This window comes from Zosterops lateralis (genome assembly GCF_965231275.1).
Source record: "Zosterops lateralis genome assembly, chromosome: 7".
Taxonomy (NCBI): Eukaryota; Metazoa; Chordata; class Aves; order Passeriformes; family Zosteropidae; genus Zosterops; species Zosterops lateralis.
Window position 1 is genome coordinate 14,921,310 of NC_139767.1, and position 21,831 is coordinate 14,943,140.

At 42.5% G+C, this 21,831-nt stretch overlaps 1 protein-coding gene across 2 annotated transcripts in view; it reads right to left on the bottom strand.

Annotated features, from left to right (window-relative positions):
- Positions 1 to 17,892, bottom strand: part of UBE2E3 (ubiquitin conjugating enzyme E2 E3) — a 56,231-nt gene extending 38,339 nt beyond the window's left edge. For both annotated transcript variants that reach the window (XM_083864638.1, XM_083864639.1), the window contains exons 1-3: positions 17,798 to 17,892; positions 16,309 to 16,511; positions 14,089 to 14,139 (exon numbers count right to left, since the gene is read on the bottom strand). In XM_083864638.1, coding sequence (XP_083720764.1) covers positions 14,089 to 14,139; positions 16,309 to 16,502 — 245 coding nt within the window. In that variant the 5' untranslated portion in view covers positions 16,503 to 16,511; positions 17,798 to 17,892. The remainder of the gene's footprint in view (positions 1 to 14,088; positions 14,140 to 16,308; positions 16,512 to 17,797) is intronic.
- Positions 17,893 to 21,831: the final 3,939 nt, after the last annotated feature.

Genomic DNA, 21,831 nt, shown 5'->3' on the forward strand with positions numbered 1-21,831 from the left:
TTGGCTGCTTCTTCAGGAGATGCATCAAATGTGTTATTTGTGCCTAAGGGAGAGCAGACTCTTGAGGGTAGCTGCAGCAGCCAAAAGAAAAATGAAATCATGACACGCATTTTTCTGACCCACAAATTAGAAGAAGCATAAGGGGACTACTGCAAGAATAAATTAGTTGACCCTCATCTGAAAATTTCATACTATTACATGCATAAATGGCATATTCTAATAGTGATATATATTAAAGAAGTATAGTCTTAATTATTTTTTTTGCCCCCAGTTCTGCAGCAATCACACAGGCATATTATCCCATAGGCTCTGTCAAGTGATGTTTAGTGGCAGCTGAAACAAAGTAATTCACACTCCCTTTGGAAAAGCATTTAAACATACACATGGTTTCCTGGAAAAGGTGAGAAAGGTGGGCTTTCTCTGACTCAGGGCCACAGAGCAGAAAGGGAATAACTAAAAATGTAGAAACAAAAGAGGAATGAAGAGAAGCAAGTCCCAGTTATTTAACATGCCTCATATACTTACCCGTTTCCCAAATATCCCATGAAATCTCAATTAAAAAAGGGTTTTTTCATGGATCTTGTATCCAGCCTGATTGTGAACAGATAGTTATGGAAAGAATTTTTGTGGAACTAAATTGCAATCAAAAATTAAATTTTCATATAGATTAGGAGAAAGTAGGATGGAAAACTGGTTTAGGAGAAGAAGCAAACACACTTAAGTAGCTTTGCTGTACGAGGACCTTCAAGTCCTCTGAATAAAACTGTGTCAGGCAAAAAAGTAACTCAGAAGAAGAGGAGTACTACAAGTAGCTTATTTACACCTACCAGGGAATCAGAGAGTGTTTCTCGTCATGGCTACGTAAACTCAAATCAACCTTTGGCCCCTAGTAATGAGCTGTAATTGCAAAAGAAAATTTGGAAATACAAGGAATTATAGGAAAACTTTTTAATCTTCTGCTGCATAGAGTAGTAGCTGTAAAAAGGTGTGTCTCAGTATAATGCAAAGTACTAATTCTCCCCACAAAGCAGAATACCCTGGAGTAGATAATGACATAAAGTAAATCCTCTATTTATTTATACTCTGGCACAGTTTCCAAGTGTTTACATTTATTCAATAAGCCAAAAAATTACTCAGACTTATTTTTTCTTTATATTTAACATATAGAAGAACGGCAAAGCTCTGAGCACCTGGACCATAATTAAATCTATAATTCATACAGCCGCATGAAAACTAATACATAAATTAACTCTATATGCCAGAAGAATTAATAATATCAGGAACAGCTTACTGCAGATTCCAAAAATGAGAATAGAAAGGTTTTATAGTATAGCTTCCATCTTTCAAACTTCCCTCAGGAAAATCTTTTTGCCCAAATTTCTACACCAGTGGTGATCCAGACTCCACCATTAAAACTTCAGAGAAACTACTGACAGACTGAGAGGTGCAGTGTCCATCAGCACAGGCACTGGAGCCACACTACAGGCATAGCATGGATGCTCCACCAGCACATGGGCCCAGCACGGCTCCTCGGCAGGAGAAAGAGGTGCCCTGGCCTGGTGCTGCACTGCTGGCTCTGGAACAGAGCTGGGGTGCCCCAGGAACATGTTCACTCCTAACAGAGCTTTCAGCCTCTTAGGAACACATGCAGCTGGTGCAATTCCATACTGCAGTTTATCCACCCACCTAGGACAGAACAGCGCAATGGGGTGTTTCTGTGTCCTGCTCTGAATCCAAACTGGATAAAAGCCAGGCTCTGGCTTGCACCTAGCTAAGAGACTGTAGTTACACACTCCAGCAGTGCCAGGATGACTCACAGTGCTTTGCACTCTGCCAGATGACTTTGAAGGGAACAGAGTTGCATATGGAAAGCACAAGCAGATGTAGCACAGCATCCTCAGACACTCATCAAGTATTGCTTATGGCATCGACTGCAAAGCCCGCCGGGACTGACCAGCGACCAACTTCAGAAAAAGATCAACAGATCAGAAATAACACTGTCAGAAATAACATTCAGGGCACTGCATGGATTGCTCACTCCTCAATTTAGTGTTGCTTTTGTTTTTTTTCATTCAGGCTTCAAAGTTAACAAACATGGAACTCTTCTAGGCATAAATGGATTTGGACTAAGACCTTCGGCAATACAGTCTCTCAAAATTACCTGTTCTTCACACACTTTCAAGAAGCAGAAAACCAAAGTGATACTTCTATTGGTGCATTTTTTTTTTCAAACAGCACTCTTATCTTCCTGCCTCCTGAAGCCAGCTGCTATCACACTGGTGGGCACATGTCATCTTTACTGGAAAGCTGCCCAGCCTGGATGGATGATTTTAGCAGGGAGGTATCCAGCTTATCTCAGGTGTGGAGAGAGGTGTGTTCACTGTCATTCCTGTCTCCTTACTTGCATGTTTGAAAACAAAAAGAGAGTGCAAGCACAGCTGAGTCTGACAATCCAGATAAGAGACTTTATTTATATTTATTTTTCCAAGGTCAGAATCTGGGAGTAAAGAAAAATTAAGCACATCAACTTGCATTTGTCAGGAAAAAAAAAGCAGACTTATCAAAATCTCTCTTTCAGTCCTGCCTGAATGAAAAGTGGGCAGTAGCCATCTACAGCAAAAATAACAAGCAGGGTCTGCAGAGAAATTCAGAGGCAATGCAAACAACATAAACAGCATCCAGAAGGTTGAAAAATCATTTGTCAGAGTAGTACAGCTCACATCACTCTCCATTTCCTCCATCCCTGACCCCAACTGCTCAAATTTCTAATAAAGCACACTGGTGATCATACAGGAATTTTGCCAGAATGCTCTTTCTATCTGGGAGAACCACATGGGGGTCAGCCCACAATAGCTGCTGTAGCATCGACAGCCACTACTGTTAGCTTGCCTGCTAACTGATAAGAAATTATTTTGCTTCTTCTATTCTTAAAACAAACAAACAAACAAAAAAAAAAAAAACCAAGCAAGTTTAACAAAAAAAGAAAGACTTTAAATAATGCTAGTCTGCAGTATTACCATGAAAAATAAAGCAAACAAAAAACTTGAAAGTAAAATGGTTTCACTGCATTTGCTTTCAGAGAACCTTGAAAGTAACCGACTTGTCCACATATGGATCTATTTAAAGTTTGTTACTCTGTATTATCAAACAAATCACTGCTTTGTTTTGATTATGTTCCTTTCACTTCAGAAACTTGTTTCTTAAAAAAAGCCAACAAGTTGTGGTGTGTTTGCTCTGGTGTAACTAAGTACACCACCTGGAATTCTGGCTTATTAAAAAAAAAGGAAGAAGCAAACCAAACTCAAAATACACAGCAGCCAGGTTGCTACTGCAATTCTTCACTCCACCCCAGCAATCCAAGACTCTGTGGAAGAAGGGAAATGTGGAGCTGTACCTGGCTGTATAAAACTTGTATGGGCATCACATAAAATCTCTACTCCAGACAAGAAACACTTTTTCAGCCACTGACTGTGCTTCAAATAGTTTATCATGTGAAGATCACACTCTCAAATTTATGTTTAATCATGCTTGGAGAATTTTAGGTTCTATAGTATTTCTACCTTTTGCATAAGGATGTGTATCACTTGAGCAATGCTTAATATGCAGTGGGCTGTGCTGTGTAACTTAGATCACTTAGAATTGCTTCCATGTGAATACAGCTTTAGAGTGTTCAGTGAACGCTGATTTTTCTCAAGACCTCTCTTTGCATTAGCTTTATAGAAATCAACCCAGTACTCATGATTTTCCTTCTAAGTCCAAAGCCAGAACAGAACAGAAAGCCAGATATTTGCATAAGGGTGTTGATTCTTTGGGCCCTCAGGGTGTCTCTAGAGGGAGATGTTGCTAAATCTGTAAAGTCCAACTACAGCTTTTGCCATTGATATTAATGAAGTAGACACAGATGTGCCCTAGGTACCTATGAACAAGTTAGGACAGGCACTGATGCACAATGACAACACAGAGCTCTGTGTCAGCTAACCATCCTTGCACCACTTCACTCATCCCTCAGATCCTCTAGCCCAGATGAAGCCTTGGATGTTGGGACACCAGGGGGAAGGACAAACACCAACTAAAGTGTTACCAAACCCAGGCAGCGGGGACATGGCAGACAGGTCTCTTGTCAGAAAAGGTGTATTTGGGGGGGAATCTGCCCATTGTCTGCTGCAATAGCAGCCTTCACAGCAAGAGCCGCCATCAGCTGAACTATTGCTATTGAAACACTTTCCCAATCACTCAAAACCCACTCTGCTCAAAGCGTTTACAGCAAAAACACTGCTGCTATCCTCCCCTTGCAGAAAGGAGGGCATCCATATTTCCATTTGTCCAATGAAATCTGACCAGCTGATGCTCTACTGATTCACCCTGTCACATTTTGGTGACTTCCATGTCTAGGCTTCAGAGTGAAGTGATAACCTGAGTTCAAACCTAAACCCCCTCTCTGCAGCTTCAAGCTCAATGAACTGAGCCAGCCCTGACTGAGAATCCTTGGCTTTCTGCAGCACCTGCACTGCTAAGCCAGTCACAGAGTGGCCTGAGTGCTGGGCACAGCTACCTTTGCTCCAGCTATGTTAAACAAGCTCCCAAAAGGCAGGCTGGCTTTACGCTGAATGAAAAGCTTAATTTGCCAACTGACGTCCAGCCCTGCCACTGAAGCTACATGAAGGGCTTCTGGCAAGGGAGGAACTCACCTCCAAGACAATTCTTTGTGAATCCCTGAGACTGGCCTTTAGCTTTGCTGTCTGTTCTTTGACTTTGCTGGCTACCTTCCCAGCGCCTGCACCCTTCTGCATGCCTCAGAGAGGAACTACTCAAGTTTATAGCAGCATTAACTCATCAGCTGGAAACCTGCCAGGCTGCTTACATTTTCACTACAATCGTCTGAGCTCTGATTCCAGAGGGTGCCTCAAGACAGCATCCATGGTCACAGACATGTACACAACAGCTTTCTGATGTGCTTGAATCCATTTGGGGTGCTGGGCAATATGCATTAGTGCTTGCAGAGCTACTGCAAACTGCCTCTGTGTAAGGACAAAAAACTGCCTTGCTTTTGTTTAGCTCAGTGTTAGAGATACTTATGTGCCTGTGGAACAAACACAGAGAAACCCAAGCACGGAACGTATGAAGTACCAAAAAAATCAAGATCTTCTGCAGATCTATTGTGCTATTTGTTCCTCACAAAGGTGACACACGTCTGGAGAACTGAGGATACATGCCTAGTTTATTTCTAGTTAGCAGAAGGTGACAACTTTCTGCAATTAAAGTAGGATTAGGTAAAAAATTAAAAGAAAGCAAAAATCACGAGGGAGTGGGACAGAGTGGAACAACAAATCAACGGAAAAATCACAAGACATTTGCTTTTTTTAATTGACAACAGGATAAAATCTGTGCACTTCCAGTGATTTTTTTAGTAATTGTTGCTGCTGCTTGGAATCATAGCACCTGCATATTTCCAAGGTGATTATACTCCCAAACCCTGACTAAAATACAGTTTTTAAATGAAGTGAAAATCACTTTCCCACAAGCTTTCCTTTAGCATTATAATTTAAATCCAGTATAAATGCTAGTCTGGCCAAACTGGTCTTTAAGAGGTCACTAAGTCAATTTCCTCCTTGAAGTAGAATCAACTGTATCTAAACCACTCCCGTCAGTCCTTTGTTTCTTAAAAACCTCGGCAATGCAGACCCACCACCTTTTGCATGCTGTCTTTATGTCCAGGTATTCCTACATCAATATTAGGTCTTCACTATGGCAACTGAAGTTGCTTTTCATAACTACCAACTGGACTAGCAACAATTGCTTTATTTCCTGTGCAGCAACTTTCTTCTATATCCAAAGATCTTTTCCTTTCTTTCCTCCTTCCTTCAAAGCACATGATCCTCAAACTGGCTATACCTATTGTGAAGAACTGCTCCTCATACAGACTTTTTTTCCCCACGGATTTGTGCAGCTGATTATGCCTACTAAAGCATAATCAGCTTGCAGTTCTCATTATTAAATTACACAATATTTTTAAGGTGACTTCCTACACTTGCCCCCATCACTTGGCATTCTAGTCCTGTCCTCCAATGCGCCTACAACGCTTTTGTCCCCACTGTTAACTCCAAATGCAGTATTTATATGCTCTAGGCCAGTATCCTGGTCAATAAGGAAAACATTGATTACTAGGGACTGTCAGATGGTCCTCTACAGATTCTTCCAACCTAAAAGTGACTCACTGCTAACTACAGGTCACTATGGTGTTTCATAAAAAAAAAATCTTACCCCTCCTTTGTTTCTGAAAGCAATGCTTACAATAGTAGTTTAATCATTGACAACTAAACTTGTATATGAGTTCCTGAAAGGTCTGGCCAGTCTGTTTTACAGTAAATGCTATAAAATTAACAACTGCTCCAGCCACAGTTCTGAACTAGATAACAGTATAGCGCACTCTCTGCACAGGGAAAATTAATCCACATTAATGCAAGCAGGCTAGGACTCATTTATCACCAGCAGTTACTGGCTCTAAGTAAGGCATCAACATGAAGGAACAGGACAGTTCCTGTATAGCTTAATGGTACACATGTCCCTGCCCGAGATGGCAGCTGCATACCCCTGCTCCTGCCTACCCAGCCCTCAACTCACAGAATATGATCACGGTGTTTTTCCTGATCTCTGTATTATCTGTCTCAAAATGTTCCACATCTATGCAAACCTGAGTTACACCAGCTCCAGGAAATCTCCACACATCAGTTTTATAGGAATTAGGTAATTTTACATAAAGGGTTTGATGCCATTTAGCTGATTGTTTTGTATTTGCACTTTGTTAAATTGAATTTAAAGAAGGCGTCGCAAGTCTGTATTAGTAAAGAAACGGATACAGAGAGACAAGTCAGTCTGACGGGGAAGCATTCAGTGCTAGGACCTTGCCACGTACACTGTTGATCACAAACTAAGTATGACAGGCTGACAGGAGTGAGCAATGCACTGTTTGAGTGTAAAACCGAAAAAAACAACACACACATGGCATATTTTGGTCAGTTTTATCACAGAGCCTGAAGGGCCTTTGTACAGTTATACAAATCAAAAAAGCAGATTTGTCCTTAACTCTAAGACCCATTACTTGGCATTTTTCACAAATTTTTGCACAACAATACCTAAAGAATTGTTTAAAAAATTGATCAGGCTTTTCTATTGTTTCTAGATAAAACTCAAGACAAAATGAGCATCAATTCTTTAACACCAATAGCTGAATGAAAAGTGTTTGAAATATTTCTGCAACTTTAAAATAGGAAGACAACCATTAATTTTATTTTTCTTTTCATTTTGACAGTAGTTCCATTGAAAACTAGTAAAATATCTGTAAAATGTTTGGACTAACACAGAGATTTCAGAGCAGGTAGGACAGTACTGCGGCCACTGCTCACACAAGTGTCAAACCTGCAAATCTGAAGGCATGAAAACTTACTCCCATAGGGAGATATGTTGATTTGTGTTGCATAACCCTCTCTTAATTATGCCACTGAGAATACTTGCATGAGAAATTCATTATGTGGGGGCTGATAAAAAAAACCTTGGTTTATAGCTTGCAGGAGGTCAATACTAGCAGAGAGGAAAAAAACCCAAAATTTGAGGCATTTTGAGGATCTGTCATCTAGTCTCAACTGAAAAGAAAGTAATTTAAATATTCTCACAATTCAAGATGTTCAGGAGTTACACAATCTTTCACTATTGCATTTTTTAAATGAAAGTATATTAAATAAGAGTGAACTCTGGCTCTAGTTAACACTTAAATGTTTTACTGAAATGCCTTTCTAAATTTGCATCATCCCTTTTCCTCAAGCAGTTTCACTCACTGCCAGCAAATAAGGTAAAAGCCCCTGTGTAACATAAAGGTTGTTACTACAACTGGACAGAAACACAAAAATACCAGATGTCTGATTGCTGTGCTAAATAACACCACTCTTTCCTACTCTGACCTGGACTATAGCCTTCCGGTTAGAAAAAAGGAAGGAAGAAAGAAAAGGGAAGAAAATGCCTAGGAAAAATAATTCTAGTAAATCAGAGATGGGCAATTAGACAAACAAGTAGAATTCCAATATTCACTTGAGAGTTCAAATGTGCTTTTAGAGAAGACATGAACCCTCTTCATTGTATTTTTTTAACTGTAAACTTCTGTATAGGGAGGAAGTGTTAGAAAAAAATCGTGTGGGTTGTATTCTCAAAACCATTCTGCAAACTTCAGCTTTCTTTTCATGTAAAATGCATTTATTGCACTCAGTGGTGACAAAGTGCTGGGCAGGGAGAGACAATAAAAAGCATAATGTAAGTGTCACAAGATAAATTATCAAGTAGAGTTTGGGTGATTTTTTTCTAAATTTTGCTCATTCACCTTCAGCACAAGCATTTGTGGACGAAGTCTTAACATAACTATATCTCACACAGCTTAACTGCTCTTCTATAGGGAACCATTTAGTGTTCACAACTGGGTTTTCACTACAGAGGTGGAAGCCAGAAAAACTGACAATTTTTTTTTTCTCTGTAGGATTCAGTATTTAGTACTATGAAGACATTTGCCCAACGAGAAATTAACAGAATAAACACAAAACTGGGGGATTTACACCGTCTGAAAAGTCAACAGTTCGAGTGGAAGAAGAAAACATACACATGAAGATACATCCTTGTGCTACTGTATAAAGGCCTGCTATTTGACTGCATGCAATATATTCTTTCTCCTCCTGATTTCATAAAAGCAACAGAATGCCTCGTTTTGACAAAGGGGAGATGGAAACTTACTACATTTGAGAGACAAAGGAATGGATTGGCTTATTCATATCCTGGTGTGTGTGGCAAAAAGCTTTGTGTGAACAATGCCTGGTCTGAGAGGAGAGAGGAAAAACCCAGCAGAGTTTATTTGAATCACCTATTTAAACCATTTAAGCAAATTTGGATTATTTTTTCCTTTTTTTTTTTTTTTTTTTTCCCCCTCCACGGGGAACATTACAGAGTAATCACATGAATCTGCTTCACTTTCTGACTGGAGTAGTCACCTCCGTGGCAGAACTGGAACAAACCACAGCTGTTGCAGTAACATCTTCAACAGGCACAACTGTTTGCAGAGTAAACATTTGCCTATAACCTTACTGCAGACAGAGTATGTTAACAAAAGGAATGCTTCTACAAGCTTAGCTGCAGCACCTTCCTCACAAACACAAGGCTGCTTTAGCTCAAATCCAGCGCTACCTCTGCACCACCAGAACAATTGTTCATTGCTCCTCATTGTTTCAGACAGCTCAACTGAAAGAGCTTCAATTGCTGGTCTGAGGAATACCTTCACAATATTGCTTTAAACACACTCTGCAGTGCTCCCACACTGATGGAATAACAAGCACAGTCCGACAGTTACAAACATCTGGATTCATGGGTCCATAACTGAAGCAGTAATAGTGTTCGCCTGCCAGGGTTTTGCAGGCATTCTTCTCTGAGTCAAACTCCAGACCCTGGCATTGGCAGCACTCTGCAGGGTGGAATTAGCCCAAGATGTGGCACTAATGAAAGGGACAAATGCAGTTCTTGGGAAGCAGAAGAATCTTGTGCTAAAACAAACCCCTTACATGTCTTGCCTCCATTTGTTCTTAGTCCACATACTTTGGAGTGTTATTTTAAAATACATAAGTTCAAAATGAACTACTCATAAACCATCAACCTATTTGCAAGTCTCAGAGAAGCTACAAACAGCAAAATCAACTGCCACCTTTTGCAGTACTGCTCAAGAAATCACATTAGTATGCATTAGCATACAGTGCCTGAAAATAAATAGGAATCAATATGATAATCCCAATTAAGGAAAATCTTTCCAACAGACCTATAAGGTCAGGCACACACTGGCTAGAGGATGAGACAGAGCAGGGTGCCTTTGGGGTTTCCCTTAGCAATGAAGTCCCATTTCCCAGCAGCAACAAAGAAAGCAAGTTGTTTCTCTGACCAGTGCTCCAAGGCATGTGTTTTGCCTGGCCTTTCCACTTTACGTTTTTTTCTTTTTAACCACTTACTTTCAAATATCTCTTTTTCAATTTAACAAAGAGAAGAGACTAAAGCCAAATTACAGTACAGGATATAAAGGACTTACATTCTCTCACTTGTCTGGGAAAGATACACTATTTCAATTTACCACTTTTTAAACCACATGAATTAAGCTCTGAGTGGCTACACTGAATTTTGTGTTTGCATTCATTTCCTGCAAAGTTTACACTAAAGTGGATTTGTTGTAAAATCAACTGTAAACTATAAACAAAGTTGACATGAGTGTTATTAAATTGAACTTCAAAAACTTTTCCACAAGGAAGAACAATATTTAATTTAGGAATGGAAATGAGGAAGAGTGAGCAAAGAAAACTGGGAGTACACATTTTTGTGATTGTAGATCAGCAGGGCAGCCAGGAACAGCTAAAGGAACCTGCTATAAATCACAGTGCTCCTGGGAACAGCCCCACTTGCACCAGCCCTAAAATCCAGGAAATACAATGAGCATTGGAGACAGCAGTGCCCTCCTCCACCTGAGCTGCAGCCTCCAGGTTGGGCAGGTCACAACAGCAGCCTCAGACATAACCTTAACTACAGAACAGTGACCTCTGATCTAAACAGTTTTATGCTATGAGCTGAAAATAGTTATTCCAGACATGTCAAACCTATTTAGAAGCATCTCTGCAGCCCAGATTTACCATGCACTTTGTGCACAACCTTTGCAGTATTTACCTGAGAGTCTGTAACAGTGGGGTTTGGCACACTTCCACACCTTGAAGTATGTACAAGTACTTGGCCATGGTTTGAAACTGAGCTGCCTAGGAGCAATAGGGCCAAGATCTTTTTAGCTTTGCTTTATGCTATTAAAAGCACAAAAGAAATTAAATACAGCACACTGCACCAAGTAGCACAGCTTTGAGTTAAGCTAGCAAAAGAAAGAAAAAGTGGAATCAGATACCTGTCCTCAGTTTACCTATGTGTCCTAGTGCTACGGTGTATGTTGGACAGTAATTGACTTGTTTCAGGCTTTTCTGTTGGACAGAAGAAAACATGAGTAGAAAGCAGCACTTAATTTTTCTCCAACATCTTTAGTGGCTGAAAACTGAACTTAATTTTATTGCTTTTGATGCTTTATCTTTCTTGAAAATCGCACCAAAATCACAGGAATTTAGTACTACTGCATGCTAAAGAGTCAAGCTATCAGCATGAATATAGTAAGCTTTATATTTGGTACCCCTGAGATGCAGCTTGTATTCCCTGCACACAAACATGACAGCATGATACACGACAACATGATTGTTTCAACAGTTCAGTGTCCAATTAACAGAATCAGAAATCAATCTTTACTATTGAGACAGGCAAGCAAAAAAACTACTGTTTAGTCAGTTTTACAGTGCCTGTCATTCTGCTATCCCAGTGCCCAAAATAGAAGTTAATGTGCAGCCCAGGCCTGCTCAGCCTACCCAGGAACAGGGTTTTCTTGGGGCTCTGGCATTTTTATAAAGCAGATTTCATAGCAATAGATGTGACTGCAGAAAAAATAACTGCTGGTGAAATCTACACCTCTTTTGCATGAGAATCACAGTGCAGCCAGTCGGTGCCGTTTTAAAGTAGCTAAATCAGCCTTGGGTCACTCCCATGGGGTGACTCTGGGCAGTTGCACTGGCAGGTGAGAAGTGGCAGCAGATATCAGTGTTTAACATGATATGAGAGAGTTCAACATAATCGTCAGTATTTGTACTGTATCCTGTTAAAGCAACATTTAACATTTTATATGTGTCATTACTGCATTTTAAGAATTGCTAATTTTTCATTACTTATGTAACTGAATAACCAGAAGGACTATCCTCATCCAAGAGCATTAGTTGCCAGTTGTGTTCTTGTGAAGCTTGCAACACGTGGACTGCAAATGATAAGGGTGTGCTCTAGAACTGGAAGAGAAACAACTGTGCATGCAAAACTGTTTCTGGGAGAACTTAGACACAGTTTTTATTTTAAAAGCACATGTGAACATGCCCAAATTATTCAGGCTTCGTATCCATGTTTTGAGGGTTTTTTTACAAATTCTTTTCCTTTCACAAGAAATGCAATAAGTAGCATTCTGCTGCTTGATGAACAATGCAGAGGTGTCATCAGCCTGCTGTGTTTGTCTGTAGCCTAATCTGTGCTACTACACCCTATAAGAAAGTAAAAGTGTCAACTGTTTCTGCATGTAACACACAGATGTATTTATCTCCTGGTATCAGAAAGGCTCTTTCAAAAACGTCAGTTTCGATGGAACAGTAAATACTTTGGGTACTGAAACTCTGTTCAAACTGTTTATCATGAAAACCCAGATCTTCTGTTACAGAAGCTTGTTTCTCTTGTAGATACTGTTTTTATTTTGCAAAAGGTAAAAATGCACTCCTCATAAAGTTGTTGCTGAGTAAATGCACTGAATTCCTCTTAAAAATACCTATGGGAACAGAAGCATTGACTTCCTCACTGGCAAAAAATAACATGTTTTCCTACTCTCTGTAGGAAAGAAACTTGAATAATTTTAGACACATTGGGGGGTTTTCATCATTCTCAACAGCATCTCTGGGCATCTGGCTGTACCAGCTCACAAGCAAAAAGCTCTGCAATACTCTTGTGCTAATATGAGAAGAGCATGCTTTCCCAGGGAGCCAAGTATCAGATAGTGCTGCCGAGTGTGAAGGGGGAAGCTTCTCCTTCTAAAAGCTGTAACTTGCTGTACCCGAAACTGCTACAATTATCTTTTTGGCAACTGTAAGCAAAGCCTCAGGGTTCTATTTCATTTAAATCGTTTCTCTTCTACCATGCCCCTTTGATGGTCCAAATATAAAGTGCAGGACCAACATAGAACTAGATCCCAGTAAACTATTTGAAGTTATCTAAAGCAGTTATTTAAAACCAAACCCATCTCCCCACAAAAAACCAAAAAAACCAAACAAAATAACCAACCAAAACCAAAACAAAACACCAAATCCTTAAACAGAGACACTGACCCTGCATGCAAATACATCAGACTGCCACAGGCAATCTACAGCACAGTCCTCAGGACAAGACGCCTTCACCACAAATTCAATAAAACACTGCTCTGGTTTTAGCCCCTGTGCTCATGGATTAGTGAGCCAGAAGAACAGCTCATATTTTATCAAATTCACAAAACACCCACCAAACCTTTCCAACTATTCAAAAGCCAAACAATTCCAACACAGAATCAGAAAGCATTTCCAGCATTTTTTTAAAAAGCATGTACATGGTTCACGGTAACACGGGTAAGATACCTTCCAGTCAGAAATCTTACTGAGATGCCTCAAATGAAAGCAACACCATTTAAAGCTAGCTTTACTGCAAATCTAAACACTGTATGCTCACAGCTAATGAAAAATTTTATACATCTTTTAAACAAAAGCAAAACATGCAAAAGCTTTAAAGAAATCAGCTAACTGTGCTATATAACTTTCCTACAGATCAGGTGCAAGTGCTTCAGTTCCAAACCATCACTTTAAAACTAAATCACTCAGTCTTCCATGCTTAAAAATTCATTTTCTAAAACTTAACAGAAGTGCCTCCTAAGCTGGGAACTTCCTTAAAGATATTCTTTATCAAGAGACTACAACTTTGACCAACAGACACATAATTTTAGAGGCAATACTTCAGTTTATCTGTTAAACAACATACTAAGAGAAAGCATATAAAAATCACATACAGTTCTTTACTTCAGCATGAAAATCACTCTAGAAACTCAGCACTCAAAAACCCAGTTCAAACTACATACAGACATTAAGTTGAAAGCTTCAGCATATTTTGACATTCATATAATTAATATTTCGAGAAGGCAGTGACCAGCTATGAACAACAAACTGAATAGATTTTACTGTGTACATCAATCACTAATGACTACACCTCCAACATGCAGACAAAATATCAAACTTCAGTTTCAAACGTTTTGTATGTTTGTTCAACCTGCTGTAAGCAATTCCTGTCTAACAGTCACCCATCGTAAACACTAAGTTTGCCTTTTGTTAACCTGAGCACATTAATTTCCTAGCACCGACCACAATTTAAGAAGCCATTACATACCTGCAGTTAGGAGGAGGATCAAGGGTTATTTCAGCTAGCTCCTTCTGGATTCTGTTGGTGAAATGAGAACAGACACAAAGCATTTGAGATAGTCTATAGAATAAATCAGGGAATTACACTGCCCTCTACCACCATGCAGTTAAATGCAAGATTGGCTTTGCCTTCAGTAATGCTAACATGGCTGCTTCCTCTTTGTTCTCAGAGGCATAAACCAAATCCCACAGCTGAGAAACTTTGCAGCTTTTTTCCTGCTCCATGCTGTATGTAAACAGAACGCTTACAGCTGAGTTGGGTAGAAATTTCCCACAACTATTCAGAAAAGTAACTCTTTTTCACATCCGAGCACTTTTTAGCAGGGAGATTTTCTTTTCAAGCTAATATGCAAATGAGGCGGGGGCGGGGGGGAGCCTGCACAGGCAGATTTGACAATGACTTTAAACCAGAGCTACAGGACCTGTGACTGAGGCTCAAGTGAACCGTGCTGGCAGCAGACACACTCTTTTCACAATATTTTACCTACTACTTTGCAGTGTGTTTAAAAAATGGATTTGCAGATCTGCCAGGCTGTCTCTGTTACTGGAATAATCTCTCTGGATCAACTTTGCTTCTCTCCATACCTTCTGCTGCCTTTCCTCCTGCAACCTTATACAGTAGCTGCATTTATGTGATAAAAAGTGATACAATAATTTGAAATAATCTGTGCATAACTTTACTCTATTACAAATATTCACAGGGAGTTAAGATCTGAAAAATGAGTAGTGAAAACTTCATGTCAATTTAAGTTTATTCAGGTACCTAAGAGGTGCAATTTCAAAATACACACCTTAAACTCCTTTTAAAAATATCAAGTAAGACTTCTCTTCACAAAAGGACCCATATGAGCAATACTGTGAATTCCATTCAAATAGGAGGTGTTAAAAGATGAGCTAACAGAAACTGCTCTGGATGTCCTTTGCATTAACACCAATAAGTTCAGTGAGCCTACTGAGCTATATGAGATGCATGCAATTAGACATGCAACAATTAAGTGAAATAAAGACAAGATGGGAAAACTCAGTGTCAAAAACCTGTATCTCAGGCTAGTCAAATAAAGACAAGTTACAACAAATTACAAGCGCTACATAGTAGTAACAAAACTTTTTTTCTCTTTAGCCCGTCCTATTTCAAAGGGTTTCTTTAACAAACTCAAAAGTCATCAAAGCCACACAGCCATTCTCTGCAGCAATTCTAACATATTTCAAAAAGAACTTACAAAGTTTAAATCCAATACAAAATTACTAAACTGTTAGTAAAAGTCAGAACTACAACACTCACGCTGAATAAGCAAAATTTGAAGCTACTACAGCTATTTTACAACTTTTCTTGCTACAGGATACTTGTAAATGTTTGCGTTGAAAAGCAGCTGGAGGAAAAGGACTGGAAAGTTATTTTTCATCTCCAAAGACAGCTGGAATTAAAGAATTTAAAGTTTGAGTATTTCACACAGCTGATCTTTGAGAAAATTACCAGAGTATACATCTATGAGAGCCAGACTGTCAATAAGCTTATATGCAAATGAAAGTGGAACCAATGTAACTAAACAAAATTTCTGAAGAGTCTCATTCTTAAAGGTAGAGGCTACCTGTAGAATGTCATGGTTTAAATCCACAGATCCTAAGGGAGAACCTAAGTTTCTCCCAGGAGAATGGTGGAATGAACCCTTTCCTCCAAGGTGTGTAAGGCTCTCCTGTGCATCATCATAAGTTCTCACAAGGCCCAGAGAAACCACTGGGGTTTTACGAGTTCTTTAATTAGACAGCACTCATCAGTCTACAGACCTGTCATCAGTCTACAGACCATAATAAAACACTCCAGGAGGACTCCACCCTATACCAATCAGGCATGGAAACCTAACTCAGAAAAAAAAAGTGCCAAAACTCTTTAACGCATATTGCAAATACAAAACGCACCTGGGTACCCCCTCCCAGTCAGCCTGTAAGGTACCAAGTTCTGTACCAACTCTTCTAAAGACACAGGACAAGTCTGTGCAACTGTTACCCCAACAAGACTTGGATTAATTAAAACACAGCTTAGCAGACTCCTGTACCACCAAAGTTGTCAGTTCACTCCCTTCCACATAGCTTTAAAAGAAGAATCCTTCTGCCTGACAAGTGCAGCACAAGTACTCTGACTCCAAACACTCTGCAAAGATACTGCAGGATGTTTCACTCTCCCCTTTACCTTTTTGCACTAGTAGATAGCTTAGCAGTAGTTTTGCTGGATAGTTTGGTGTTCTTCTTCTGCTGGGTGGCAGAGGGTTTTCGTTCTTCTTGCTCTTCAGGTTCAGGTGCAGGCGGATCCCTCTGATCGGCATCTGAACTACCACTGCTGGTACTTGGACTTTCATCGTCTGACCTCTGCCTATCACTGGACATCGTGGGGAACTTTTGGGGGAAGGAAAAGAGGCAGAATCAATACACAAGGAAGGACTCTTGTCATTCCCCAAGTTCCACTGACCTCTGCCTATCACTGGACTTTTGGGGACAGAAAGAAGCAGAGTTCATTACAACAGGCAAGACTCTCTCTTGGCATTCCCCAAGTTCCAGAAAACTTTGAATAGGTGACAAGTCAGTTTCAGTGAGAAATTAATCAAAATATACTTCTTTGTCTCATACCCAAAGGCTGGAGTTTGACAGCTACAAAGCAATATTTGCACTTCTGAAAATACAGATATTTCCAATTTTTAAACCCACTCGCATTTTTTTCATACTTTAAACAATATGCCAATTGTCGACTTTGTTCTAAAGCATGAGACAGATTTAGCAGGGTACTTAGGCAATGAACATTAATAACTTATGACACACTGTAAATAACAGACCTCACTGAAAATGTTTTTTAAAAAGTCACTAATAACCTGTAAATATTTACACTGGAGCAGAGCATTTTATTGGGTCCAAACGCCAGATCCCCCCTCTTCCCCTCTCTCCGAGAAAATACACTGCCAGTAACACTTGGGTTGATTTCAGATGGAAATGTTACACTTGCTCTGAGCATTTAAAGGGCTGGCACGGGGGGGGGGAACGAGGTTTGGATTTTTGTCGGTAGGAGGGCTTTATTTTTAGGAAGGGGAAAAGCCCCGCGATGCATTTAAAGCCACTGGGGTAGCAGCAGCCCCGGTTATTTACATGGCCAGCAGCGAGAACTGCATTTGGCCACCACAGAGCTGCCGGAGGGGGAAGAAGCATAATTCAAACTGCACCTTCTGCACAGCTCTCCCCGCCGCCGCTCCCCGCGCAGCTCCGCCAGGCAGACCGACATTTTTCCGCCGATCGGGAAAGGCGGGGGGGTGGGGGGAGAAGGAGGGGGCTGCCCCGGCGGCCGGGGGGGCCCGAGGAGGAGCGGCGGGAGCTGCGGCAGGGCTGGATCCAGGCGGCCGCCCGGCCGCGCTTTGTGGGGAGCGCCAGCCCGCCCCGGCTCGGCTGGGCTCGGCTAGGCTCGGCTCGGCTCGGCGGGCGGCGGCGGCTCGCCCGGCCCCGCTCCGCTCCGCACCGTGCGTGTGCACCAAGTGAGGCGTGAACTCGGGCCGGCCCCGCGCCCCCGGCCGCCGCCAGGCAGCGAGCGCCGAAAACAAGAACAAAGCTCCTCTACCAGCCCCCCCGCCTCCTCCCCGCCTCCCCCCACCGCGCTCGCCCAGCCGCCGCGGCGGCCGCCTCGCCCGCCGCTCCCTTACCTTCGCCGGCGTCCTGTCCCGCTGCTGGGTCGGAGGGGCGGGATGGCGGGGGGCCGGGCCGGGCCCGCGGCGCCCGAGGAGGGGACGGAGGCGGCCGGGGGGCTCTACGGCGGCGGCGGCGGCTCTGTGGCCGGGCAGTGTGGAACATTGAGAGCCGGAGCAGGGGGGGACGGGGGGAGGCGCGGTGCGGCCCCGCGGCCGGCGGGTGGCGCTGGCGGGCCCCGCTCTGCGGCGCGGGCTCCCGCGGCGGGCCGGGGGGCCGGGGCGGGGGGCGGTGGGCGCGCGCCGCGGAGCGGAGGCGGGGAGGGGGCCCGGCCGCCCCCGGCCTCCCGCCCCCGGCCCCGCCCGGGCTCCCCCGCCCGCCCGCGGCCGCCGCCGGAGCTCCCGGCGGGCGGGGGAGGGGAGAGGAGAGGGGGCGCTCGCTCCCGCCCGCCGGCCGCCGGGGTGCGCGCAGGCGCGCTCCCGCCGCTCCCGGGGGCGCGCGTGCTCCGGGCCGGGCAAGGACAAAGCGGCGGCCCGGGGATGGCGGGGGGGGATCGCCCCTCCAGGGCCGCTCGGCCCGGCCCGGCGGCGCTGGCGGCCGTCAGCCCAGCCCGGCTCCCGAGGGCTCCAGCCTCCAGCCGCCGCGGAACTGCCGGGCCGGCCCCCGGCAGCGGCCGAGCCCCAGGGGTCCCGCACGGCCTCGGCCCCGCCAGCTCACACCTCACACCTCACAGGCCTCGGCCGGTGCCTTGTGCCAGGGCGGGGACACGGGTACGGGACCCTCGGCGGGTTCGCTCCCCGCCACCACCAGTGCCTGCCCTGGGCACTCTGTCACACGTGGGAGCCGGGGAAACACCGGCCACCCTGCAGCCCCACCGCTCCGAACAGCAGTGTTCGCCATCAAAAACAGAGTTAGTAGTTCTGCGAGCAGCCAGCACACCCAATCGCAAATGTTTTAAAGAGGAACGGGGATAATTGATAGCAATTGTGGTGTCACAGAGAGGTGGTATAGTGTGGAGATGTAGCTTATTTTCTGGCCCATCCCGAATGCAGACCGGTGGTGTGCACTGAACCAGCTTCTCACACTGTCTGCCCAAAGCCATCCACAAATCCAGGGAACAGAAATACTCCAATCTTAGAGCCTGGTCATGTGGGCATTAAAATCCAGTTTCTTTATAAAAGATCTTGTCCATCTGTGAAAAGTAGATGAGGTTGAGCTGGTGGATAACTGCATTCTGCCAAAAAGAAATCAACAATTACTATAAGTGTTTGTGAAATTTGCACGAAATCTCAAGACTAAGAGTTGCTGTCCAGCACAAGGGCTTTTGCCTGGATATCTTTCATTATAAACAACCTAATGACTTAAACCTACTGTATTTTCTTAGCTTGTGCAAGATCAAGGGGTCAGAGTGCATATACTGTGCTCTAGAGGGAATAAACCATCGGTGCATCAAGGAATACCCTGCTCTGGGGCTAGCTGAAGTTAGCTCAGTTGAAAAGTATACTGAAGATTTGGCAGGAAAGTTGAATGATGTGATGTGGAGGAATACTGGAAGTTTGTTTGTTAAAGTAGGCTGTAGAGAATTCCCAGCTCACCACTACAGGCAATTTGCCCCTGAGGTATGCTGTAGAAAATTCCTAGCATAAACAGTATCTGGCATGATGAGCAATCTGGGCATAATTAGTAAAAAGGAAGCACAGCAATATCAAAAATCTATCAGTCAGCACAGAGAGCCTTTCCCCTCCCCTCCTCCCATTCTGTTGATGATGCTGAAGATGAAGCCTTGCTGAAACTTTGAAAGTCAGGATTAAGTCTTAAAAATTATTTCAGGTGAAAATTTGCAGTCATCCCAAAAAAGTAGGAGAAGAATGTACATCTTCAGAATGAAAGTAAGTAGATTGGCCAAGAGTTGCACACCACATCAGCTACTACATGTGTAGCTTTTGTGGCTTTCAGGATACGAAGTGAAAATTAATAAAGCCCATTTAATGGAGACTAATAGAAAAACCATTCTAGATTTTATTTTTTCTCAGCATTTTTTAGTACATTAAAATGAATTTAGTACAGCGATGTGTGGACATAACAGATATTTATTTGATTTAATATTTCTTTGATGTCAGGTCTCAGAGGATGACACTTTGTTCTTATGAAGTTGTATGTTCCTTAGGTATGTTTGTTATGTTGTCATCCACAGAAAGAAGGCTGCACTGAAAGATACAGTTTGAAGGAGAGGAAGAAATGACAATTTTAATAGCCATTGTTACAAATCTACATATATTCATCTCTGTGACTTTTCATATCCCTTATAATTTGACTTCAGTGTAATTTTAACTGATGTACCATCATGAGTGTGTTTTCTCTGTCAGTTTATCAGGTGCCCAAATTGTGCAAAGGCATCTGGCATTGCAGAGCCTTCCTAAGTACTGGGCACTCAGAGTGAGGCCTGCTTTTTTTTACCAATCAGTTACCTTTGTTGTTTGTGTTTTGGTGGTTTTGTGTTCTTTGGGGTTTTTTTAGAAGCCCTGTTGCAAAGGTGGTAGATTGGCAGATGTTATTTTCAGAAGCCCAATGTCTTTTTGGGTGTGTCTCACTCCCTGTACTGTCAGAGCACAGGTATGAAGTTTCTGTTAGCACACAGAAGTTGAACAGCTGCCTTCGACTGCATGGACATCTCAAAATATTTCTCTAGGTTTAGGAGTTCACAGTGGAGTCTCCTCCCTCTGACATGAAGTGCTTCTACAGCAAACAATGGGACCAAAACTAGGTGAAAAGCATTTTGATCTCCTGGCCCCAATCATTTTAAGGGTGTACAGATGGTAAAATAAGGCCAGCTTACATTTTTCATGATTAAGAGCAGCCCAACTGAAAATACTTCTCAATGTTTATAGTTGTATATTTCCTCTTCTTTTTCACAAAATCATTGTTTCCTGACAATAAATTCAACTCAAGCTGGCAATGCATCTCTGTCCCGAGTGTATTCCCATTTCAGGTTGTATTAAAGCCCCCGCTGGAGCCCTGCTACAGCACCCTATTACTGTGCTACAGATGGATGGGCACAAGCTGCAGAACCAGGAAATGAACACTTTTATATTTTTAAGTGAATGGGGTAAAATTTAGATAGTGTTTTATTAGTAGTTAGTGTCACAGTAGCAACTAGTGCTCCTTGTGAAGTAGCTCTTCTTCAAATATTCATGTCTTTTCCCAAGATATTAGCATTTTTAACAGAGAGTTCTAGGAAAGCAGATTAGGCAAAAATCTTGGGCCAAGAAGGGATGTAGTGACTTACAGAAGGGAGTACAGGGAGCCTGCAGTAGCTGCAGCTCATGCTGTTGTGCCTTCACCATAAATGGGATTATTCTTATATTGTGATACTGTGGATTATTTGGGGTTTATGAAGGAAAAATAAGCCCCTAAAGAGCAATGTCTCTACTAGGTTTCATTTGTGTTCTCAAGAATTTACAAGAACAGCAGAGGTAAGTTTTTTGAGAAATAAAGTCAACGTGGCAGTGGGCAGGAACCATCCATTAGGAAACCACCTCCTGGTCCCATTGTCAGCTGGTGTTTAGCCCATCTGTTGGTTCTGTGTTGCCACCTTACAAAGTTTGGCATGGGAATGTGGTGGCGGAAGGATGGGAAGGGGGCTGGGCAGAAGAGATGAAGGCAAGAGCCAGATCGCTGCTGTGCTTCAATTCTTGTTTGAAGAATGACTTTTTGGAGGCTGCTGGAGCTCAGCAATAATCTTGAGACTGGTGTAATGCAGCCTGTCATGAGGCCTGGAAATTGGGATTCTGACAGGACTTTTCAAGATATCTTTCCTTCTCTGAATTCTTACGTGCTTGAATAGAATCAGGAGGAGAATTTTGCCAACTTCTTTTTTAACACAGGAGTTAGTTGTTAGCTAGGATTCTTTGTAACATTGAATACTGCTGTATCTAAATCCATAGAAAAATACTTAGCATTCATTAAAGCACTACAGATATTAATTAGTCTTCATCATAATGCTAAGAAGTAGACAGTAACTCCTACTCTTCGGCATACGTTGTATTTGGTA